Genomic DNA, 19,665 nt, shown 5'->3' on the forward strand with positions numbered 1-19,665 from the left:
GGGGATACAGGAGACACCAGCTTTTGCAAATCAGTGCCCAGTGGGCTCTCAGTTTCTAAGGCTAAGCTCCAAATTCGAGACCAGGCAGGTCTAGAAGGGACCTCCCTCCACCCTCCCTTGGACTTGCCTTCTTCAAATCTTAGCTAAGGTTTCCTTTGAAAAAAATTTTCTGACCACCCTCTACTGGTCTGGGCGCCGTATATCTCCTCTGAGCAGCCACAGCCCCCTGGGCTCCCCTCTCACACTTACTGTCTCCAGCCCTGCCAGATTGTGAACTCACCCAGGACTTGTACCTAATATGGTGTCTGAGACAGTGTCTGGCCTGGTGTGAGCAGTCAGACATGGTCACGAAGGAATGAGTTACCAGGAACCCTGCTCCCAGCTAGCCAGAACGCAGGGCCAGGGCTAGGGTGAGGCGTGTGAGGCACTCCCTGGCAGGGTCCTGGAAGTGCAGGCTAGGCCTTTTGGTGTGACCGTGCCTTTCTTGCCACACCCTCATTCTGGTCCCACCGGTGAGCTTTGCTACCTCTAAAGTTCTCTGAGAAGGGGACCCCAGTAGAAAATGGCACTGCACTGGCTGGCACTGAAGCCCGTATGTCCAGGCTTCGCTGATTTAGAAAGGCCTTTGGGTGTGACAAAGGCCAAGGTGGTGGGGTCGCCCCCATTCTTCCTGTTCCCCTCAGAGTACGTAGCTTTTTCTGGACTCCTCCCCAGCCCACCTCTACCCATCTCAAGCCCTTGGATATTAATTTCAGCTCATTTCACTTATACATTCATTTTGGCCCCATATGCACTCAGAGGCTCAGCAGAAACGTCATCTACTAGATAAAGCTCCCACTACCGTCCCATCTTCCCCTTGGAAGAAATTCTCTCTCTGTTGGAAGTTTCACAGCATTTCATCTGCACTTCTTTTAGGACACAGTCACTCTTTATCGTATGCTGGAGTACCATTTCCCAAACCTCAGGCGTCCCATTACCACCTTGGTGATTTCTGCCATCTTCTCTATCACCCCATAAAGCAATTTTATTGGGGAATAATTTCCACAGGAAATGCATACGGCTGTAAGCATACAGTCTGATGAGTTTTTTACCTGGGTAAAGTTTCCTACCTGTGTGACTACTACCACATTAACATAATGTTTCCATCATCCTAACAAGTTCCCTTGTGCCAACACTCATCTGCTTTCTATCACTAGAGATTGGATTTGCCTATGTTTCATAGAAATGGAATTGGAAACATGTACTCTTTTGTATCTGATTTATTTTGTTCAGCATGTTGCTGAGACCCATCCATGCTGTTGTGTGGAGTGACAGTCTATTCTATTTTTTTTTATTGAGCAATATTCTACAATATGGGTGTTTATCTATCTTCTGGTTGATGGACACCATGACTGTTTCCAGCTTTTGGATACCATGAATAAAGTTGCTCTGAACATTTGTGTACAAGTCTTTGTGTGGACATTTGTTTTCATTCCTCTTGGGTAAGTCCCTAGGAAGGGAACTGTGGGGTTGTGGGTATATGTATGTTTAGCATTATAGGAAACTGCTGAACAGTTTTCCTAGTGGTTGTACCATTTTACACTACCACCCACACTGTATGAGGGTTCTGGTTGGTCCACATTCTCATCTATACTTGGTATTCAGTCTTTAATTTTAGCCATTCAAATGAGGATATAGCAACATCACATTGTGGTGTTCATGAATAGCCTTATTATTATTATTTTTTTATTGAGACAGGGTCTCACTCTGTTGCATAGGCTGGAGTGCAGTGGCATCATCACAGCTCACTGCAATCTCAAATTCCTGAGCTCAAGCAATCTTCCTGCCTTGGCCACCCAAGTAGCTGGGACTACAGGCATATGCCATCATGCCTGGCTAATTTTTCTAATAGGCTTATTTTAAAGGAAAATTTCATATCATTACTATAAATGAAAACCTGTATTACCTATCATATTTAGAAAATTCAACAAAATGGAAACAAAAATCAATGTTGTTACTTTCTTGCCTGGTGAAGGCTCTGAGCTGGCTCTGCTTGCTCTTTTTAAGAAGGAAGATCCGTTCACTTTCTCCATGGGAAACCACTAGCACCATCTGTGGCTGGGCTTTTTACTCTATAGAACTGTGAGCTCTTGGAGGGTGGGATCCAGGCTGTGCCCTCTTTACAGCCTCCAGAGTTCAGGGTCTTCTACATAGAGCCCGAGCTCAGCAGGTGTTTGACTAAATGAATGGATGGATGAATGGATGGATGGGTGGATGGCTGAATGAGAACAAACAGCATGGAGGGTAATTTGACTATTCTGTATACCCACCTCAACTGGGATGAAGAGTGGAGGTGGGAAGGCATGCAGAAGCCACAAAGTGTGCAAAAGCTCTTTTCACCATCTTTCATGAGCTTCCATTTGGCTTGTTCCAGATCAGTTTTCCCTAGTTGACTTTACCTTGGGCAGAAACTATGCCATTCCGGGCAGGGCACACATGTTGGGCTGGGTGCTGAAAAGTCTCCTGGGACGCTTGTTAAAATAAAGATTCATGAACCTCATCCTTGGGTAGATTCTGATTCAGCAGGTTTCAGGTAGCATGTGGGAGTTAGATTTTTAACAGTCTTCCCAGGTGATTCTAATAGACAGCGAGATTTAGGAGCCACCGTGGGCAGGAATGGCACCATGACACTAAGGATGGAGCTGATAATTAATACGGGGTTATCGCTGTGGCCTCCCCAGCTAGAAACAGTAAAAATCAGCTCAGGACAATGCTGGATACTTATTAAATCACCCCAGGTCAGTAGAGATGCCCAGGGAGAGTTTGCCAGATTGCTGCCCCACATAATAGCATTCTGCCATCCAACATTGCACCCCCCCTAGGATGTTGTGCTGAATTAAGAAAGTGTATACGGGAATATCTGTAAAGGAAAAGTACAAAGCTGTAGAAGGTCTGGAGAGCTGAGGAAAAACAACACCTCAGTTGACAATGCTACCTGGACAACTGGGAATGAGAGATCTCTTTGGAAACAAACTGAGGAGAGGGCAGATGGAGGCCTTGCTGCTAACAGCCTGAGCCTCAGGAGACTGAAACCTTTACCATAATGAAGGCTTTCAGTTATCGTTAAAATTGGAAAACTTGCTCCAAAAAAATTGCAATAGAATGTTGGTAGAGTTTTTTTGGATCAGATTTATTTTACCCTCAAGAACAGATGATTACTTTCCTGTTATGCTGACCCAAACTGGATTAGATTCAGTTATTTTTAAAAGAGCGTACATAGCAAACAAGGAAAATCAATATTGCTCCAATTCCAGAGCTACCAACATCAGAGTCACTGGAGGAGGCGGGGAAGAAACACCCTCTTAACTGTGACAGAGTCATGTGTGTGTGTCAGACACACACTGATCTGAAGCACTGGCTGGGGCTCAGCCGCCTCTCTCTTCATGTTTTATTTTCAACTCTTGGGTGAGGAGTAACACAATCTTTTATGCTGCGAGTTAAAAAAACCCATCATACTTATTTCCTGTTCTTGCTTCACTGGAAGCAGTGTCATGCCAAAATCAAACCCCAGGAACAAGCTTGTGTTTCAGTTAATATTCTGCACTGTAGTTCCCATGGGATTTGCGGATGGCATGGTGGATGTTGAACCGCCACCAAAGTCTGTGCAGCCGAGGTCTTGCGGGGAAAGGAAGGTGGCAGGAGGGGGCAGCCTTGCTGTACACACAGTGACTTCTGATTTACTGATTCAGTAGATGTGGATTCTGGGAGTGTCCACCACGGAGGGTGGAATCAGCCACTGGCTGGATAGAAAGGGCCTGCACATGCCGTTTGATATTTTTTCAAACTGACGACTGCAGCAGATGCTGTTGGTGCACTTTATTAGGATGATGTTGGCTGTACCTTCCTCTCTGGTGGATTGACCGGGCCGGATGGGAGGTGCCTCACCCACCATGAGCTGCCTGGGAGGTTATGCCCTCCCTCCTGTTAGGGTGTGACCTGTAGGCAAAGGACTCATTGATGGAGGTGACAGTTATGAGAGCCCAGTCTCTTGGACTGGGTGGGACAAAGTGTGCTCCGCATGCCATCAGGCAAAGGTTAGAATTCTTCTGAAATCACTCTCTTCCCTAGCTTCCTCCCTGCCCTATCTTGCTTCCCTGACTCTCTTACAGTTTCTCCTGAAGGCCCTCTCTCAATAAACCACCTCGAGAACCACCAGCTTCGTCTCTGCTTCTAGGGAACCCGCTATAGCACTGTGTGATTCCAGAGATGAGAAGCCCAATCCTTGCTTCCAGGAGCTGAGGCCAGTGGGTCAGAGTCAGAGGGACGGGCACACTTCAGCGTAGAAGTGCTCTAGCAGGGAGACATACAGGGTGCGCGGTGCTCAGAGCAAGACCATAGGTCACGGAGCCTGGGTTTGAATTCTGGCTTCCCCACTCACGCGCTATGTGACCAGGGTCCTGTGTTAGGGACAGAAACTCCCTCATCTGGCTGTGAGGCTCATTTCACATAAAGAACTCCATGGTGCCTGGGTCGTGGCAAATGTCCAGTGAATGTGGACTGCTCTTGTTCTGGGGTGAGTGGGGAACTCAAATGAGGGAGAGACTGACTCTTCCTGGATGCACAGGGACGTCTTCATGAAGGAGGATGTGGTCTGGCTGGATTTGGAAGAAAGAATGAGACTTTTCAGGTAAAGAGTGGAAAGGACGTATGGGCAGAGGGAAATGTTTCTCTAAAGGAAAAAGGTTGGAGAGAACTTGGATTCTCCAGGGACAAGAGAGAGCTTGCTGTGGGAACAGGGTGTGTGTAGGTGCCAGATGGAAGCACATGATGATGATGATGGTGAAGAATATAGAAGCAATGATGTAGGGGTCAGTGATGGCCAGCACTGGGGTCAGGCATGACAGAAAGGGGGGACAGTGGCCATGATGACAGGTGAGACACAGACGCTCTGGCTATCACTTCATTTTGCTGCCTCTCACGTGCCTCTCCCCTTGGCATTGGGCAGAGGAGGCTGCCGAGCACACACAGCAAATATGGGGGCACAGCGTGAGCAAGGACTTCCGAGCGTGATGGCCTCCACTGTCTCCTCCTCTCCTCTCTTCTCCTATTTCCATCCCTTTTTTCTAACAATCCACTCAGCCTCGCTCAGGGGCTGGCCAGGGGCATGGTAGTGGGAAGAGAGTCTTGGGCCGTGGAGCACCAGGTGGCTCCTCACCTGGGCCATGGTCCCGCCATGCCACCTGCTCATGTGCTTTGGAACTTCCCATTCCTCTCCATCCTCAACTCTTGCTTCTCACTGCCCCATTCTAGGCTAAACTTCTCCGAGTCCCTAGAAAGCTCTTTCTCATCCATAGGCCTTGGAATATGCCTGTTCCTCTATCTAAAATACTCTCTATCCTCTTTTCCCAGTTAAGGTATACTTAACCTTTAAGCCTTAGCTTAGATGTTACTTTCACTGGGACCTTGTCCCTGACTCCCAAGTCCAGGGCAATGCCCCCAAAGCAGCTGGGGCAGGAGCCATGTCTGTCTCCCCCAACACAGCCCCCAGCTCTTGGCACTGACTGTACCCAGCTTAGAGTCATGCCCAATAACCATTGAATGAATAATTCTAGTCAATAGTCCTGTAGTTAACTTCCTGTACTAAAAAGGGTTATAAAGGTCTTGTTTTGTCCAAATGTTACAACAAGGGGTGTGGTCTATTATTAGTAAAAATGGCCCCTTTGCAATGAGACTTTGCCTGTCCTCCCACCAAGAGCTGGAGTCTATTTTCTTCAGGCCTTGCACCTGGGCTTGGCTTGACTTCTCTGGCCAATGAGGCATTCAAAAACGTGATGCAAGAAGCAGCTTGAAGACCACCCAGCCAATTCACAGATCCATGAGAACTTACAAATATTTGTTGTTTAAGCAATTGTGTTTTGGGCACTTTGTGTGTGGCGAGAGCTAACATGTACATATTGGTTTCGTTTCTTCCTAGCACAGGGCCCTGCACAAATGTACTCAATCAATAACTATAGAATGAACAAGTGAATAAAAACATTTCAAGTATGGAAAGAAAATGTCAATATTCTTTGTAGTGTAAGTTGGTCATCATCCTTATAAATTATTGATATCAAAATGTGGCTAGCAGGATTCACAGTAGCCACTGGTGCCTGGCATGGTTCAGAGGTCCTTGTCATTAGTGTTTGCAACAACACGAGGCTCTGAGTGTGTGCTGTTTGCCACAGTGCAACTGATTTCATTGTTGAGATCATTTTCTCCTCCAGTTATATATCTTATTTCTGTTGCTCTTAATTTATAATCCGGTGCTATGGTGAGCAAACCACTCATCTTTACTTGTTAGATCTATCAGGTGGTTTTTTACATTTCCATTCCTGCTCTCAGCGATCTAACTTTTGCTTCTCTCATTTGGTAAACACCCCCTCCCTCCCATCCTTCCTTCTTTGCTCTGACTCTACACATCACAAACCTGCTCCAGATTAGGTAGGCCGCTGACTGCTGTTTCTAAAGGGAGTAGATTATAATCATCGCTTTAAGTCATATTAAAAGTGGTCAAATTCCTTAGCCCCTCTGGGTGCAAACACAAAGTCCCTGCCATGTTTCTGTATTTTTTTTTGCCTGGATTTGTGGTCTTACACTTACTGATCTTCCCACATTGGAAAGCGAATGACAGATAGAAACAGATGGGCTGGCCCGGTGCCTTCCCTACCAGCACATTCTAGCTCTGCCACGTGAGAAGGGGAAGACAACTTCAGACACGTGCCCATGATGGAAAACAGCCTGCCCTCACCCTCTGACACTCTTATGTTCCAGAATGCTTCTCACTGGCCACCTGTGCTAAGGTGGAAATTGATGAGAGATAACTGAGTAGCCGAAACTCAAGTTACTCAGACCTTAGCGGATGAAAATCATCTTTTTAAATGTTCTCAAAAGGAGCTGCATTTGGAGCTTCTAGAATAGTGGTTCTCACTGTTGGCTGGCTATCGGGACCATCTGTGGACCCTTAAGAAAGACTGACGTCTGATTCTAATGTGCACTCACGGCTAAGGGCCACTGACCCAGAATACGGTGGTGGGAAGGTCGCAGAGAAAATGGTGGTATCACAAGGGCATCAGTGAGAGCCCTAGTTCAGTGACTGCAGCTGCCCTGACTCGTCTCTTACTCTCTACCAGGTACTATTAAGCACTTAATAAGCACTGCCTAATTTAATCTTCACAACAGCTCCATGAGGTAGGTACTGTGATTTTCCTCAGTCTTCAGATGACAAAACTGAGGCTCAGAGAGCAGGTAAGTGGCTGAGCGAGGTTAGGCCGACACCAAAGCTCCTGCTCTTAATGACTCTGCTGGAGAATCTACCCGATAAACAGGTCAAGGTGTCTCCTGGGTCACTTCATGCCATGCCACGGCCCTGGCGGCGACTCACAAAGCAGACAGACCTTTTCATTTCAAAAATGGCATGTGCCACAACACAAGGTACACACGATGTGTTGTCTAGAACCTTGTTTTAGAAAAAGAGGGACCTGTCCTGATTGTAATATGCATGAGAAAAAGCAAGACACCGTTGCCCTAGCCCTTGAAGTGACTTCCCGGAGAGTTTTGCTGTGAGGTAAATAGTGGAGGATTGTGCCCAGAATCTACCTGGAAGCTCGCTAGAGGGATTTCTGTGTGAAACGGCCACTTCTACAAAGCTCCAGAAGGTGTCCCCACTGCTTCATGCTCTTAGAAAGGCTGCCAAACAGGTAGGCTGTGAAATCTCCTTTATAATCAGCTTCAAAGCTCTTTAGAAATACTTTCAAAACAGGATACTTTTAAGCCAATGTCTTTGAATGTCTGGCCTTCAGTAGATGTAGCTAGCTTCGGGGGGATTTTAATTAATATGAACACATAGATAAATCAAATGGACCCCTTTTCATGAATCAGATCACTAAGCGAAGCAAGCAGATGCAATGCTAATGCAGGTTCAGATGTGCACTGTTATTTTCCACTGATTTCTTTAGAAGTCAGCTTAGCTCAGGCTGAATCTCTAAAACGCTGATGCCCTCCGCGGATATTGGAGACATTGGGAAAATGCCTTAAAAAGAATGAATCTATAATAAGGTGACTAGAGTTCGTCTATAATAACACAAAAGCAGGACAAAAAGTTTCATAACACTTAAAATGAAAAACAGCCCGATTCATTTATCTATGGGGTAATAGATATGGTGTCTCAGGAAATTGGACTAAACTGCATTGCAAATAGAAGCAGACTGTGGGTCCTAACGTGCGGCTAACTTTCAAGTTAAACATAAAGAGAGCTAAAGGCCTACCCCCGTCCACAGTTCTCCCTCTGCTTGGCCTTGAGTCATTTGCAGGTTGACTACAAAGGCAGGAAAATTGTTTCTGGAAGCTCAGATTTGATAGATGGCTTACAGCCCTCTCATTAGCCTCAGAGGCTAATCGGATCCCCTGGTCAGATAAATTAGCTGACCCATCACAGTGGAAGAGAAGATTCTAGATGAATGGGCTACAGGAGGCCTGTATGATGAAGGCCCTGGGAAGGTTCTGGGGACATCAGGGATGGAGTTATAAGGTAGCCTACTGTTCTCTTTCACGGGGGACTTCACATTTATTAATAATGTCCTATTTGTAGTGGGGGTGATGAGACATGGACATTTCATTATTATTCTTAAAGTGTGTGTAAGTGTTATATACACTTTTGTATATATCATTCACTCTCACAATCCAAAGAGAGTGGACATCAGGGAACGTATGGAGTAAGAAAGGCCTCTGCTGGCTAATGAAGCCATTACTGACCTTCCGCAGAGGCAGTTTCAGCTAAGTGAGGGGGTCAAAAGCCAGCTGAAATTGGGTTGGGGAGTGAACAGAGGCAACTGGTGTATTCTGTTTTCTTACTTTGCCTGGTGTAACGTTGGTGATGAATACAACAAGAGGATGAAGGGCTTTCTAAGATGGGGAGCACTTGTCCTGAGGGCAAGGGAACAGGGGCTTAAAGATACTGAGAGCGAGAGATTATTGACAGAGAGGAGCATAGACAGAAAGCTCGGCCTGGAAAAGCAACAGATGCTGTTTCAGTACAGTCGCACTCTGCATCTGCAGGTTCCACATTGGGGGATTCAACCAACCATGGATCGAAAAAATTTGAGAAAAGGAAAACAACAAAAATTAACAATAAAATAAAAAATAATACAAATAGAAAACCAGTACAGTATAGCAACAATTTCATTTATTTTTTTTTCTGAGTTGGGATCTTGCTATGTTGCCCAGGCTGGTCTCCAACTCCTGGGCTCAAAGAATGCTCCCATCTCAGTCTTCCGTGGCTGGGATTACAGGCGTTAGCCACCACATCCAGCCAATATAGCATCTGTTTATAGAGCATTTATATTGTATTAGGAATTGTAAATAATCTAGAGATGATTTAAAGTCTCGGGGAGAATATTCAAAGGTTATATGCAACTACTATACCATTTTATATGGGACTCGAGCATCCGCAGATTTGGGCATCTGCAGGGGTCCTAGAACTAATCTCCTGTGGATACCCGAGGGACACAGATGACTATATTTGAAAACATGGATTTAAACAAAAGTGAAGGGCTCATCTTCCTCTTGAGTAGGGAGAAGGAAAAGGGGTGATGAAGGCAGCAGCCTGAAGAAAAGAAATCTCTGGTGTGGGCTGCAGCCAGCGAGGACCAGAGGCAAGAAAGCCACCTGCAGAGGGTGGAAGGGATCCTAGAGGGAGGATTTGTGGGCAAGACGGCAGAAGGAAGAGCCATCACTGCCGAGGAAAAATCGACAGAATGTACTGACCAACTGGGTATTAGGGGAGAGGAAGAACCAAGGAAAAATGACACAAAACCAGACAGGCTAGGAGCTGGGCATGGCCTTGGGAATGTTCATGATCCATTTACTAGCAAATAATAAATTGCTTTCCAAAGTGATTTTATCAATTTACACTTCCATCAGCCATGTCTGGGCTTCTATTCCTCCATGCCCCCAACAACACTTGGTAGGATCATATTTAATTTTATCTAATCTGGTAGGTCTGTAATGGTGTCTAGCTGGAAATGTTTTAATTTCTATTTTCAATATCACTAATGATGTGGAACATCCTTTTATTCTTTATTGGCCATTCGTATTTCCTCTTCTATGAAATAACGGCTCATCCCTTTCTCCCATTTTTTAATTGAATTCTATCTTTTCCTTCAAGGGCATTCTTCATACATTATGTACAAGAATCATCTGAAGGTACTATGTATGCCAAAAACTTCTCTCCGTTTGTGACTTGTCTTTGTACACTTTTTATGATATTTTTTGACGAATAAAAGTTCTCAAATTCAATGTAGAAATTATTAATAGTTTCATTATGATTTTGTGTTTTTTATATCTTGTTTAAGAAACTATTCTTTATTCAGAGATCAAGATATTATCCTGCATTTTCTTGAAGTTTAAAAATTTTGACTTTTGGCCGGGTGTGGTGGCTTGTGCCTGTAATCCTAGCACTCTGGGAGGCCGAGGCAGGATGATCGCTCGAGGTCAGGAGTTGGAGACCAGCCTGAGCAAGAGCAAGACCCCATCTCTACTAAAAATAGAAAGAAGTGATTTGGACAGCTAAAAATATATATAGAAAAAAATTAGCCAGGCATGGTGGCACAATAGTCCCAGCTGCTTGGGAGGTTGAAGCGGGAGGATCACTTGAGCTCAACTGTTAGGAGCTGCAGTGAACTATGATCCTGCCACTGCACTCCCTGGGTGACAGAGTGAAGAGCAAGCAAGACCCTGTTTCAAAAAAAAAAAAAAAAAAAAAGGAAGAAATGGAACTCTTGTTTCTGATTTTAAAGGAAATGCTTTCAACATTTCATCATTTTTAGAAGTTATCCTAGATCAGGTTAAGGAATTTTCACATGAATAGTTGCTAAGTTTTATTGAATATTTTTCCTTAATCTATTGAGATGATCATATAACTGTAACCTGGAATAAACCCAATCTCATCACCATATCTTTTTATACTTTGCTGGATTCAGTTTGCTAATATTTTGGTGAATGTTTTGCATTTTTATTTTTGAATTAATGGGTGAGAATGGCTTGAAATGTTTATGCTTCTGACGTGGCTTAGTGGGTTTTGGTATGAAGATTAAGTTAGTTTTATAAAATGAATTGGGTAATATTGTCTTTTTAATTTTTCTCTGAGAAGAATTTGGAATTATTTGTTCCTTAAATTCTTGGAGGAACCTTCCTGTATCTATCAGGGATTTGTGGTTTTTTTCTTTAAAGGGAAGGGTTGATTGAAACTATTCAATTTCCTCAATGATTGTAAGGCCATTCAGATTTCTAGTTTTTATTTTTTTAGAGTCAGTTTTGGCAAGTTGTATTTCCTAGGAATTTGTGCATTTTAGTCAAGTTTTCAAATTTGTCACTGTAAAGTTACTCATGACTGTCTCATTATCTTTTTAATATCTGCTGCAAACTGTAGTTATATCACTTGTTTATTTTTCATAATGTTTGTGGTTTTTTTTTTTTCCTTGATCAGTCTTGCCTGAATTTATCAATTTTGTTAGTCTTTTCAAATAATCAACTCCTGGTTATGCTGATTCTTTGTATTTCATCTTAATTTTCTCCTTCATTAATTTCTGGTCATATATTCAGTATTTCCATTTGTGTACTCCTTGGATTTATTTATTTATTTTTCTAACTTTTTAAGTTGTGAATGCTTAACTCAATTTTCATCCTTCCTTCTTTTCTAACATAAACTTTTAAGGCAGGGTTTTTCAACAGCAGCACATTTTAGACCAGATAATTCTTTGTTGTTGGGGGCTGTCCTGTGTGTTTATTATCAGATATTTAGCCACATCCCTGGCCTTTTCTGACCAGATGCCAGTAGCTCCCTGAGTTATGATAATAAAAAAGTCTCCAGACATTGCCAAGTGTCCCTTGGGGGGCAAAATCGCCTTCAGTTGTGAATCACTGATTTAAGGCTACACATTTTTATTTATGTACAGTTTAGCTTCATCTCTGTTAGCTTATTTTCATCATCATTCAATTCTAAGCACTTTCTGATTTTCTTGTAATTTATTTCACCCATAGGTTGTTTTGATGTATGTTTTAAAAATGTCTAAGCCCGTGTTTTTATGTACTTGTTTGTTTCTAGCTATATATTTGCTATGGATTTCTGGCATATAGGATTTATTGATATTTGCTTTAAGACCTAGTATATGGTAATTTTTCATAACTGGAAGATTTTTTAGTGCAGTGTTCTACATATATCAATTATATTAAGCCTGTTAATTGTGTTCAAATTGTCTATAGTAGTGTTGTCTGTTAGAACTTTCTGCAGTGACAGAAATGTTCCCTATCTGTGCTGTCCAATGCCATAGCCATAGCCACATGTGGCCAACTGGCACTTGGGAGAGAATTAAGTTTAGATGAGGTCAGGAGGGCGGGGCCTTCCTGATAGAATTAGTGCCTGTATAAGAAGAGACACCAGAATATTCTCTTTCTCCCTCTGCCATGTGAGCCTAGTGTGCAAAGGTGGCCGTCTACAAGCTAGCAAGACAGCCCTCACCAGAATCTGACCATGCTGGCCCTGTGATCTCAGACATCCAGCCTCCAGAGCCGAGAAAAAAATGTCTGCTGTTTAAGCTGATCTGCCTATGGTAGTTCGCTATGGCAGCCAGAGCAAGGTAATGCAATGATGTACTTAAGTGTAGGGATTTTTTCAACATTACTTTGTGACTTGACTTAATGTGACACTTAAATGTAATTAGGGATTAGTTAACTAAGCCCCAGCACCAAAGGTTCCCTGGAGGAAGCCCAGGAACTGACGGGTGGGGTGGGAGGGAGGAAGAAGGACCCCTCTACTCTCTCCTCTACCCAGCATCTCTGCTCACAGGTGATTTACATTAAAAAAAGTTCTGCTGTAAAGCGTCTGAACACCACTAAATTAAATAATATATGTGTGTAAGTTATATTTAAGAAACATTTTCTACATAAGCAAACCTTAATAATTTATGTAATATATCATATGTAACACGTATTGTATTTAATTATATTCGCTATGTATTTCAAGTCTACTTCAGTAATGACACTCCTTCTCAAGACATAAAATAACCCCTTAGATCTTAGATATTCTGTATTGCCCGTCCTTGCAGTCAGGTATTGCTACTTCCTCAAAGGCAGTGAACCAAGCTGTAGGAATGAGGCCCAGAAGGAAAAACAAGTCAGCTCCCATGACACGGGGCTGAACTTGAATTTCCAAACCTGTCGACAGAAGGATGGTGTCCGTGATTTCATGCCCTTCTGAACGGATGCAGGATGGGTTGTCCTACAGCTCCCATCCTCCTCCCTTTCAAGGATGATCAGTTAGAAGCTGGTGATGAAACTGTGGGCAGGACCCCCGGCAAGGTGACAGCCCCACAGTGACAAATTTAACCAGTCTACAGCCACAACTGGGGAATGCTTGCCCTCCTGTGATGGTGCTGCAGCCTCAAAAAAGAGGGCCAGTGAGCAAAGAGGAGCAGGAAGCAGGCTCTGCTGCCAACGTGCTCTCTTGGGGGCCCTACACACACACATGTGCACACATGCACACATACATGCACATACATGCACAGAAGATGCATGTGTTGTGACAGGAATATTAAGAGTGTCTAAGCATCCTCATACCTGCCAAACAAAAGAAAAAACCCTATCTTAAGTTTTTGTTTCTTTTACCAACTGCAAGGCTTAGAAGAATTCTAATTGGAAAAGAAAGGTTAGTGTTGTTATATCTGATAAAAGTGACCTTTAGCCAACGAGAGGTTTATGTTTTTCTGATGCCAGACAGAAAGAGTCTGTCTGGAGGGCAGGTGGCATTTTTCTGGTCTATTCTAGGTGACATTTATGCCTTGAACCTTTCCATTTGACAGGTGCCAGGAAGCTGACAGGAAGGAATCTTAAACTAGTTATGAAACTATCTCCCTCTCTCTACAAATACCCAGGTGGGAGAAGTTGATCAACTAAAAAGTATCCTTTTAGGTTCTACTCTGTGCTAAGGACTGTGCTAGACTCTGGGGCTCCAGAGGTGGCAGGGCAGATGTGCTTTCACAGAGGTTAAGAGCCAGCTGCGAAGGTGGACATTGAGCCAGAGTATGTAAGTGATGTGAGTCACCAAGGAGATGCGACTACCAACGCCCATGACAGGTCTCTGGCCTAGGGAAGAACCCTGGAGAAGGCCTCCCCGGGGAAGGGCGCTAAGGCTGAGACCTGAAGAGGGGGCAGGAGGCAGCTGGGTGGGGGTGGGGACAAGCATCCAGCAGAGGGGACAGTTGGACAGGAACAGCATTGGGTGGGACAGAGATCAGCATGCCAGGTAAATAGAGAGGTCAGTGTGGTGAGGGGGGAGCAAAACTCAGGGGAACATAGGACCAGCATATGCGAGCCCTGTAGAATGCAGGGAGTGTTCTGTGCTTGATTCCAAGAAGTGTGGGTAGTCATTAAGGGCTTAAAGCCAGGGTGGTGACATGCTCATAACCTGGCTACTGAGTGCAGAGTGGACTGTGGGTGTGTGTGGAGGCAGAGAGCCCTGGGCTGTGGCTACAGTCTTGGCAACAGTTGGAGGTGGCTTGAGCCAGGGTAATAGCAATGGAAACAGGAATGAGGAGTTTAGAAGGCAGAAGAGGTAGAACTTGGTGGTGGACTGGATGGGGTGGGTGGGGTTAAGGAGAGGAAGGAATCCTAGTGCCTCCCAGGAGGACACTGATGTCATTTGCTGGGACAGGCTGCATTGGAGGCTGGGACAGGCAGAATCACCTGGGAGATATCCAAGAGGAGATGTCAAGAAGGCAATGGACTTGGAACTCAGCAGCAGGTCTAGGTGGAGCTACACACTTGGAAGCCTCAGCAAGAGAGGCTGACAGATGCTCTGGGCATGAGTCAATCTCTAGGAGGAGCAGAGGGCCCAGGGCAGGGCCCTGCATCCTGCTCCCACAGCGGGGTTGCTGGCAGAGGATTGAGAAGGAGTTGTCGAGGGGATGAGAGGAAAAGCAGGAGAAGATGGTGTTCTGCAAGCCAAGAAAGGAATGTTTCAGGAAGAAGGGGTTGGGCAGCTGTGCTGAATGTGGCTAAAAGTTATCTTTCTGAAAAAATAAAAACCGACTCTGTCACCCTCTTGATTACAGATCTCACCACTGCCCCAAGAAAGAGTCTAAATTTCTTATGGAACGCCAGGCCTCCCACTCACTGCTATCAATACACCTCTCCAGACTTGCCTCCCGTAACTTCTCCCACCCCAGTGAAGTCTGGGCTCTGGCCACACTGGCGCAGCCTCTGCCGACACCGTAGTGGGTGTGTGTCACTGCTGTCCAGCACCCATTCTCTCCGGAGTCAGTTCCTGTTTGGAGAGCTACTGCATTCCCACCTGCAGCCTACAGTTATGGGATCACCATCTGCAGCTTTTGGGGCGAGGCATGTAGCCAGGCCCATGATGACAAGTGCATAGCCCTCCCCTGGCAGCAACTGATTAGGGATGGGGGGGGGGCAGGAAATGTGATTAAGTCAGTCTGACCAGAGTGAATCTTCTGGAAGTTCTGGGAGAAAAAGCTCAAGAGTCCTGAAGGACATGGATCTAGGAGTGTGGGCAGCCATTTGGTAACCACGAGGAAAGCTGATCTGAGAATGGGGTCAACACATGAAGCTGAGCAGAGCCGAGAGACAGAGAACCTGTTCGAATTCTCGCTGTGAGTCAGGCTATCAGCCAGAATAAATCTGAACTTTTAAGTTGTGTAAACCAATGAGTTTACTTTCCTTTTACTTTTTGCTTAGGGTCAGGTTTTCTATGACTTGCAGCAGAATGAACCCATGAATCCTAACTGGCATATACATGCTATTCCTGTTACTTAGAAGGCTTCCCCGCTTCTCCATCTGGAACATTTAACTGTTGGACTCCTTGGTGCAGCCTTTTCCAACTCCTCGGGGAACTCCATGTCTCCCTCCCACCCCTAGAGCCCGGCGTTATCACATGTTCACTGGGCTTTACACATCTGCCTTCCCCACTGGCCCCAGCATGGGCATTGTGTCTTGTTCACTTTTATAACCCCGATGCCTCAATATCTGGTCCACAAGAATAATTTATCAAATGTTTTCTGAATGACTCTCTGAATGAATGAATGAATGAACAAATGAATTATAAACAGAGGCTGAACATAAAGAGATGGGAAGATACTGAAGAGAAAAATGGTTAAATAACCAATGAAAACTTAAGTGTATTATCTTCAGTGCTGGACAAGTACATTTTCAAAATGTCATTATTTTAATTATGAAAATGGCCTCTCAAAAATATAAAATAAATAAAGCATGTCCTTGCTCCCAGATGGAATAAACTCATTTAGCTGTGTTACATCAGAATAACTCCACAAAATCTGGTATTCAAAGCGCATTAGGTCAGGTTGGCTGATTTTTCCATAATTATTTTAAACATTCACCCTCTACAGAATTTCATGCCAAACCCAAACAGTCCACAGCACTTAATGAGCAGGTTCCAATGCTCTGGCCCAGGACCGGCTGCTGGCTTTGGTGCTATGCTGGGTCATCATTAGATGTCTCCGGAAGACATCCAGAGCAAGTCGCTGTTACCGTGGTAACGAGCACAGGAAAGAATAGGGTGGCTGTCAGATGTAAGATGAGGATTATGTACAGAAAGCACTCACAAGCCTCTATGGAAACAACATGCGGTTTCCTCAGTTAAGAATGTCCACACGACATTCACATGCTAAAAACTGAATGTTAAACATCCAATAAGGAAACATACAAAAGCCCTTAGTCCTCGTTGCCAATCAAGAAGAAAATGCAGCAGTCACCACCTCCCCTTATGTTTTAACTGTGTATATGTCTATACGTACACACATATGGACCAGAACAGAAACCCACTGAAATATTCAGAATAGGCAACATGGAGCTTGGCGTGGCACACACTCAATGTACAGTCCTCTCAATCCATGCTTGGAGTTTGAAATGCTTACTAAGTAAACTCTACAGGCAACAAAACCAAAAATAAAAAAGTGGGACTATGTCAATCTAAAAAGCTTCTGCATAGCAAAGGAAACAATCAACAGAGTGAAAATATAACCTGTGGAATGGGAGAAAATATTTGCAAACCATGTATCTGATAAGGAGTTAATCTTCCAAATATGTAAGAGCTTGTATAACTCACCCAATATAAAATAAAAACCCTAATAACCTAATTAAAAATGGGTGAAGGACTTGAACAGACATTTCTTCAATGAAGATCTACAAATGATAACGAGTACATAAAAAATGCTCGACATCACTAATTATCAGGGAAATGCAAATTAAAACCACAATGAGATATCAGCTCACACCCGTTAGGATAGCTATTATCAAAAAACCAAAAGACAACAAGTGTTGCTGAGGATGTGGAAAAGCTGGAACCGTGTATACTGTTGCTGGGAATACAGAATGGTGCAGCCACTATGGAAAACAGCATGGTGGTTCCCTTAAAAATTAAAAATAAAACTACCATATGATGCTGCAATCCCACTCTTGGGTATTTATCCAAAAACACTGAAATCAAGATCTCAAAGAAATATTAGCACTCCCATCTTCACTGCAGCATTTAAAAGAGTAGATCTCATGTTAAGTGTTCTTACCACAATAAAATAATAATTTTAAAAAATACTACAAAGACTTTTTTTTAGTGATAAATGTCTAATGATCTTACACTAGATTCGAAATTAAGGCAGGCTTATAGATATTGCTCTGTTAACTTAGTACTCACTGGGGCTCTCAAAGATGTTTTATATACTTTTCTAGTTTGGAAATCTAGGGAGGATCATGATTTTAAATTCTTTGTTACTTCTGTCAGTAATTAGTTGTCAGAACTGAAAATATTCATGAATGACCAGGACGCAGAATACAGGAAGAAACCCAGTGCAAAGGCTGAAAGAGGAACGGAATGAACAGCAGAGTGCTGCGGGATTTCTATGCTGGTGGTACCTTATTTGATTTTCCTCATCATTCACCAAGAAGAACCAGCGGAACTTCACAACCAAGGGGCTGTAGTTGGTGATTGTAATGTAGCGAATGACCTCCATATCGTTCAGGATACAGCCGAAGTCCAGCTCCATCATCTCAAAACTGAGGTTGGGGTAATGCACCTCTCCATGCAGGTTCAGGCTTTCTACTTGAGGGTGTTCCACATACTTAATTTCTAGAATTTCTTCTGCCACCCAATTGTTCAAATCAGTTCTGTAGAAAGGGTCAAACTTGATCAGCAGGTTTTTTTCTTCATCAATGTCCAGTTTAATAGGCTACAAACAAGAAAATGGGGAATTACCAACTTTTGTACTATGCATTTCCAACCTGATACATGAAACAGGACAACCAAGCTTATTTATATAGATTTATGTCCACACAGATACACACACACATACATGTTAGTATAAAATCTGTATATAAACACACATACATAATTAAACAGCTAGTACATACAAGTACAGATATTTATATATATGCATACACATTTTATTAGTTGAAGATGAAGGCAAGGAGAATCTGGAGAGGAATTATTTGAAGGAAGAGATTTTGATAAGAGTCGTGTGGGGTTATAAGAATTCTTAACTGAAAATAAATTAGATTGTGAAATGATCTTCCCAGACAAGTGGGAAAAGTTCTTTAAGAAAATTTTTAAAAAGGCTTTCTAAAGCACTGGGAGGCTCTGTAGAGAGTGACCCAGAAAGGGACAGATTAGGTGATTTAATTTCTTTTCCAATGTTTGCAATCCGAACTTTTAAGCACAGTGCTATCTACTTTGCTATCCACTTTCTGCTGTTTTCTATTCAACTTAAAATGACAGTCCACAGCTGTACAGGGTTTGTTCAGTAGATTTTATTTGTTCTTTTCCCTCTTTGATTCAAATCCCCATGTGGTCCTTGAGGCCGGTGTCTGCAGTAACACCTTCCCCTGGAAAGGCTGGCTATGAGTGAGCTTTTTTTAGGCAATGCTCAATTCATTTAATGGGCACGAAAGCCACCTCGTGGTTTTGCAGCAAGTGCCCTGAGGCAGGCGGGATGGCTGCACACAGGAATGAATCTGTCTACAGCACACCTCCTCTTTCCACTGGACTTAAACAGTTCAGATATTTAACTGTGCACTTCAGTGACATGATTAGGTGATTTCAGTTGATAAAGCCAATAGCCTGACTCAACAATCAGACAACGTCATGACTCTTCAGTTGGCCTAATCCCATCTGAAAGCCAGCCCAGCCACCTGTCCTTTGACTTTACCGCTGGCACAGGTGGCCGGGCACAATTGAGAATCCATCCTTGTAGACCATGGTATCTCTAGCACTTGATATCACAATGCTTGGTGTTTCAATGTTTTAAAGATTGACTTCAACTTTTTCCCCAGAGGAATGACTTGTTTTGTAGAAATGCTACAAAAAATTACATTATATGTAAAAGCACAAAGAAGAAATTAGAAATTCATCCAAAATTTTACCACATATTATTCCTCAGAGTTAACATTTGGTAAATGTTAGTCCAGACATGATAGAGGGATAATAGAATTTTACAAAAATGGAATTAGACTACACTATTTTGTAAAAAATATCATATTTGAATTTTTTTCTCAAAAAAAAATCCTGAAGAAGTTTTTCTTACACAAGGGATATTAATTTCTAAGATTAAGGACTCCGGAGCCAGACTG

The 19,665-nt window shown here is 43.4% G+C and overlaps 1 protein-coding gene across 3 annotated transcripts in view; it reads right to left on the reverse strand.

Annotated features, from left to right (window-relative positions):
- HYDIN (HYDIN axonemal central pair apparatus protein) overlaps positions 1 to 19,665 on the reverse strand; it is a 296,336-nt gene that overhangs the window by 125,427 nt on the left and 151,244 nt on the right. For all 3 annotated transcript variants that reach the window (XM_045534000.1, XM_045533999.1, XM_045533998.1), the window contains exon 23: positions 17,956 to 18,269. In XM_045534000.1, coding sequence (XP_045389956.1) covers positions 17,956 to 18,269 — 314 coding nt within the window. The remainder of the gene's footprint in view (positions 1 to 17,955; positions 18,270 to 19,665) is intronic.

Source organism: Lemur catta, chromosome 20, assembly GCF_020740605.2.
Source record: "Lemur catta isolate mLemCat1 chromosome 20, mLemCat1.pri, whole genome shotgun sequence".
NCBI lineage: Eukaryota > Metazoa > Chordata > Mammalia > Primates > Lemuridae > Lemur > Lemur catta.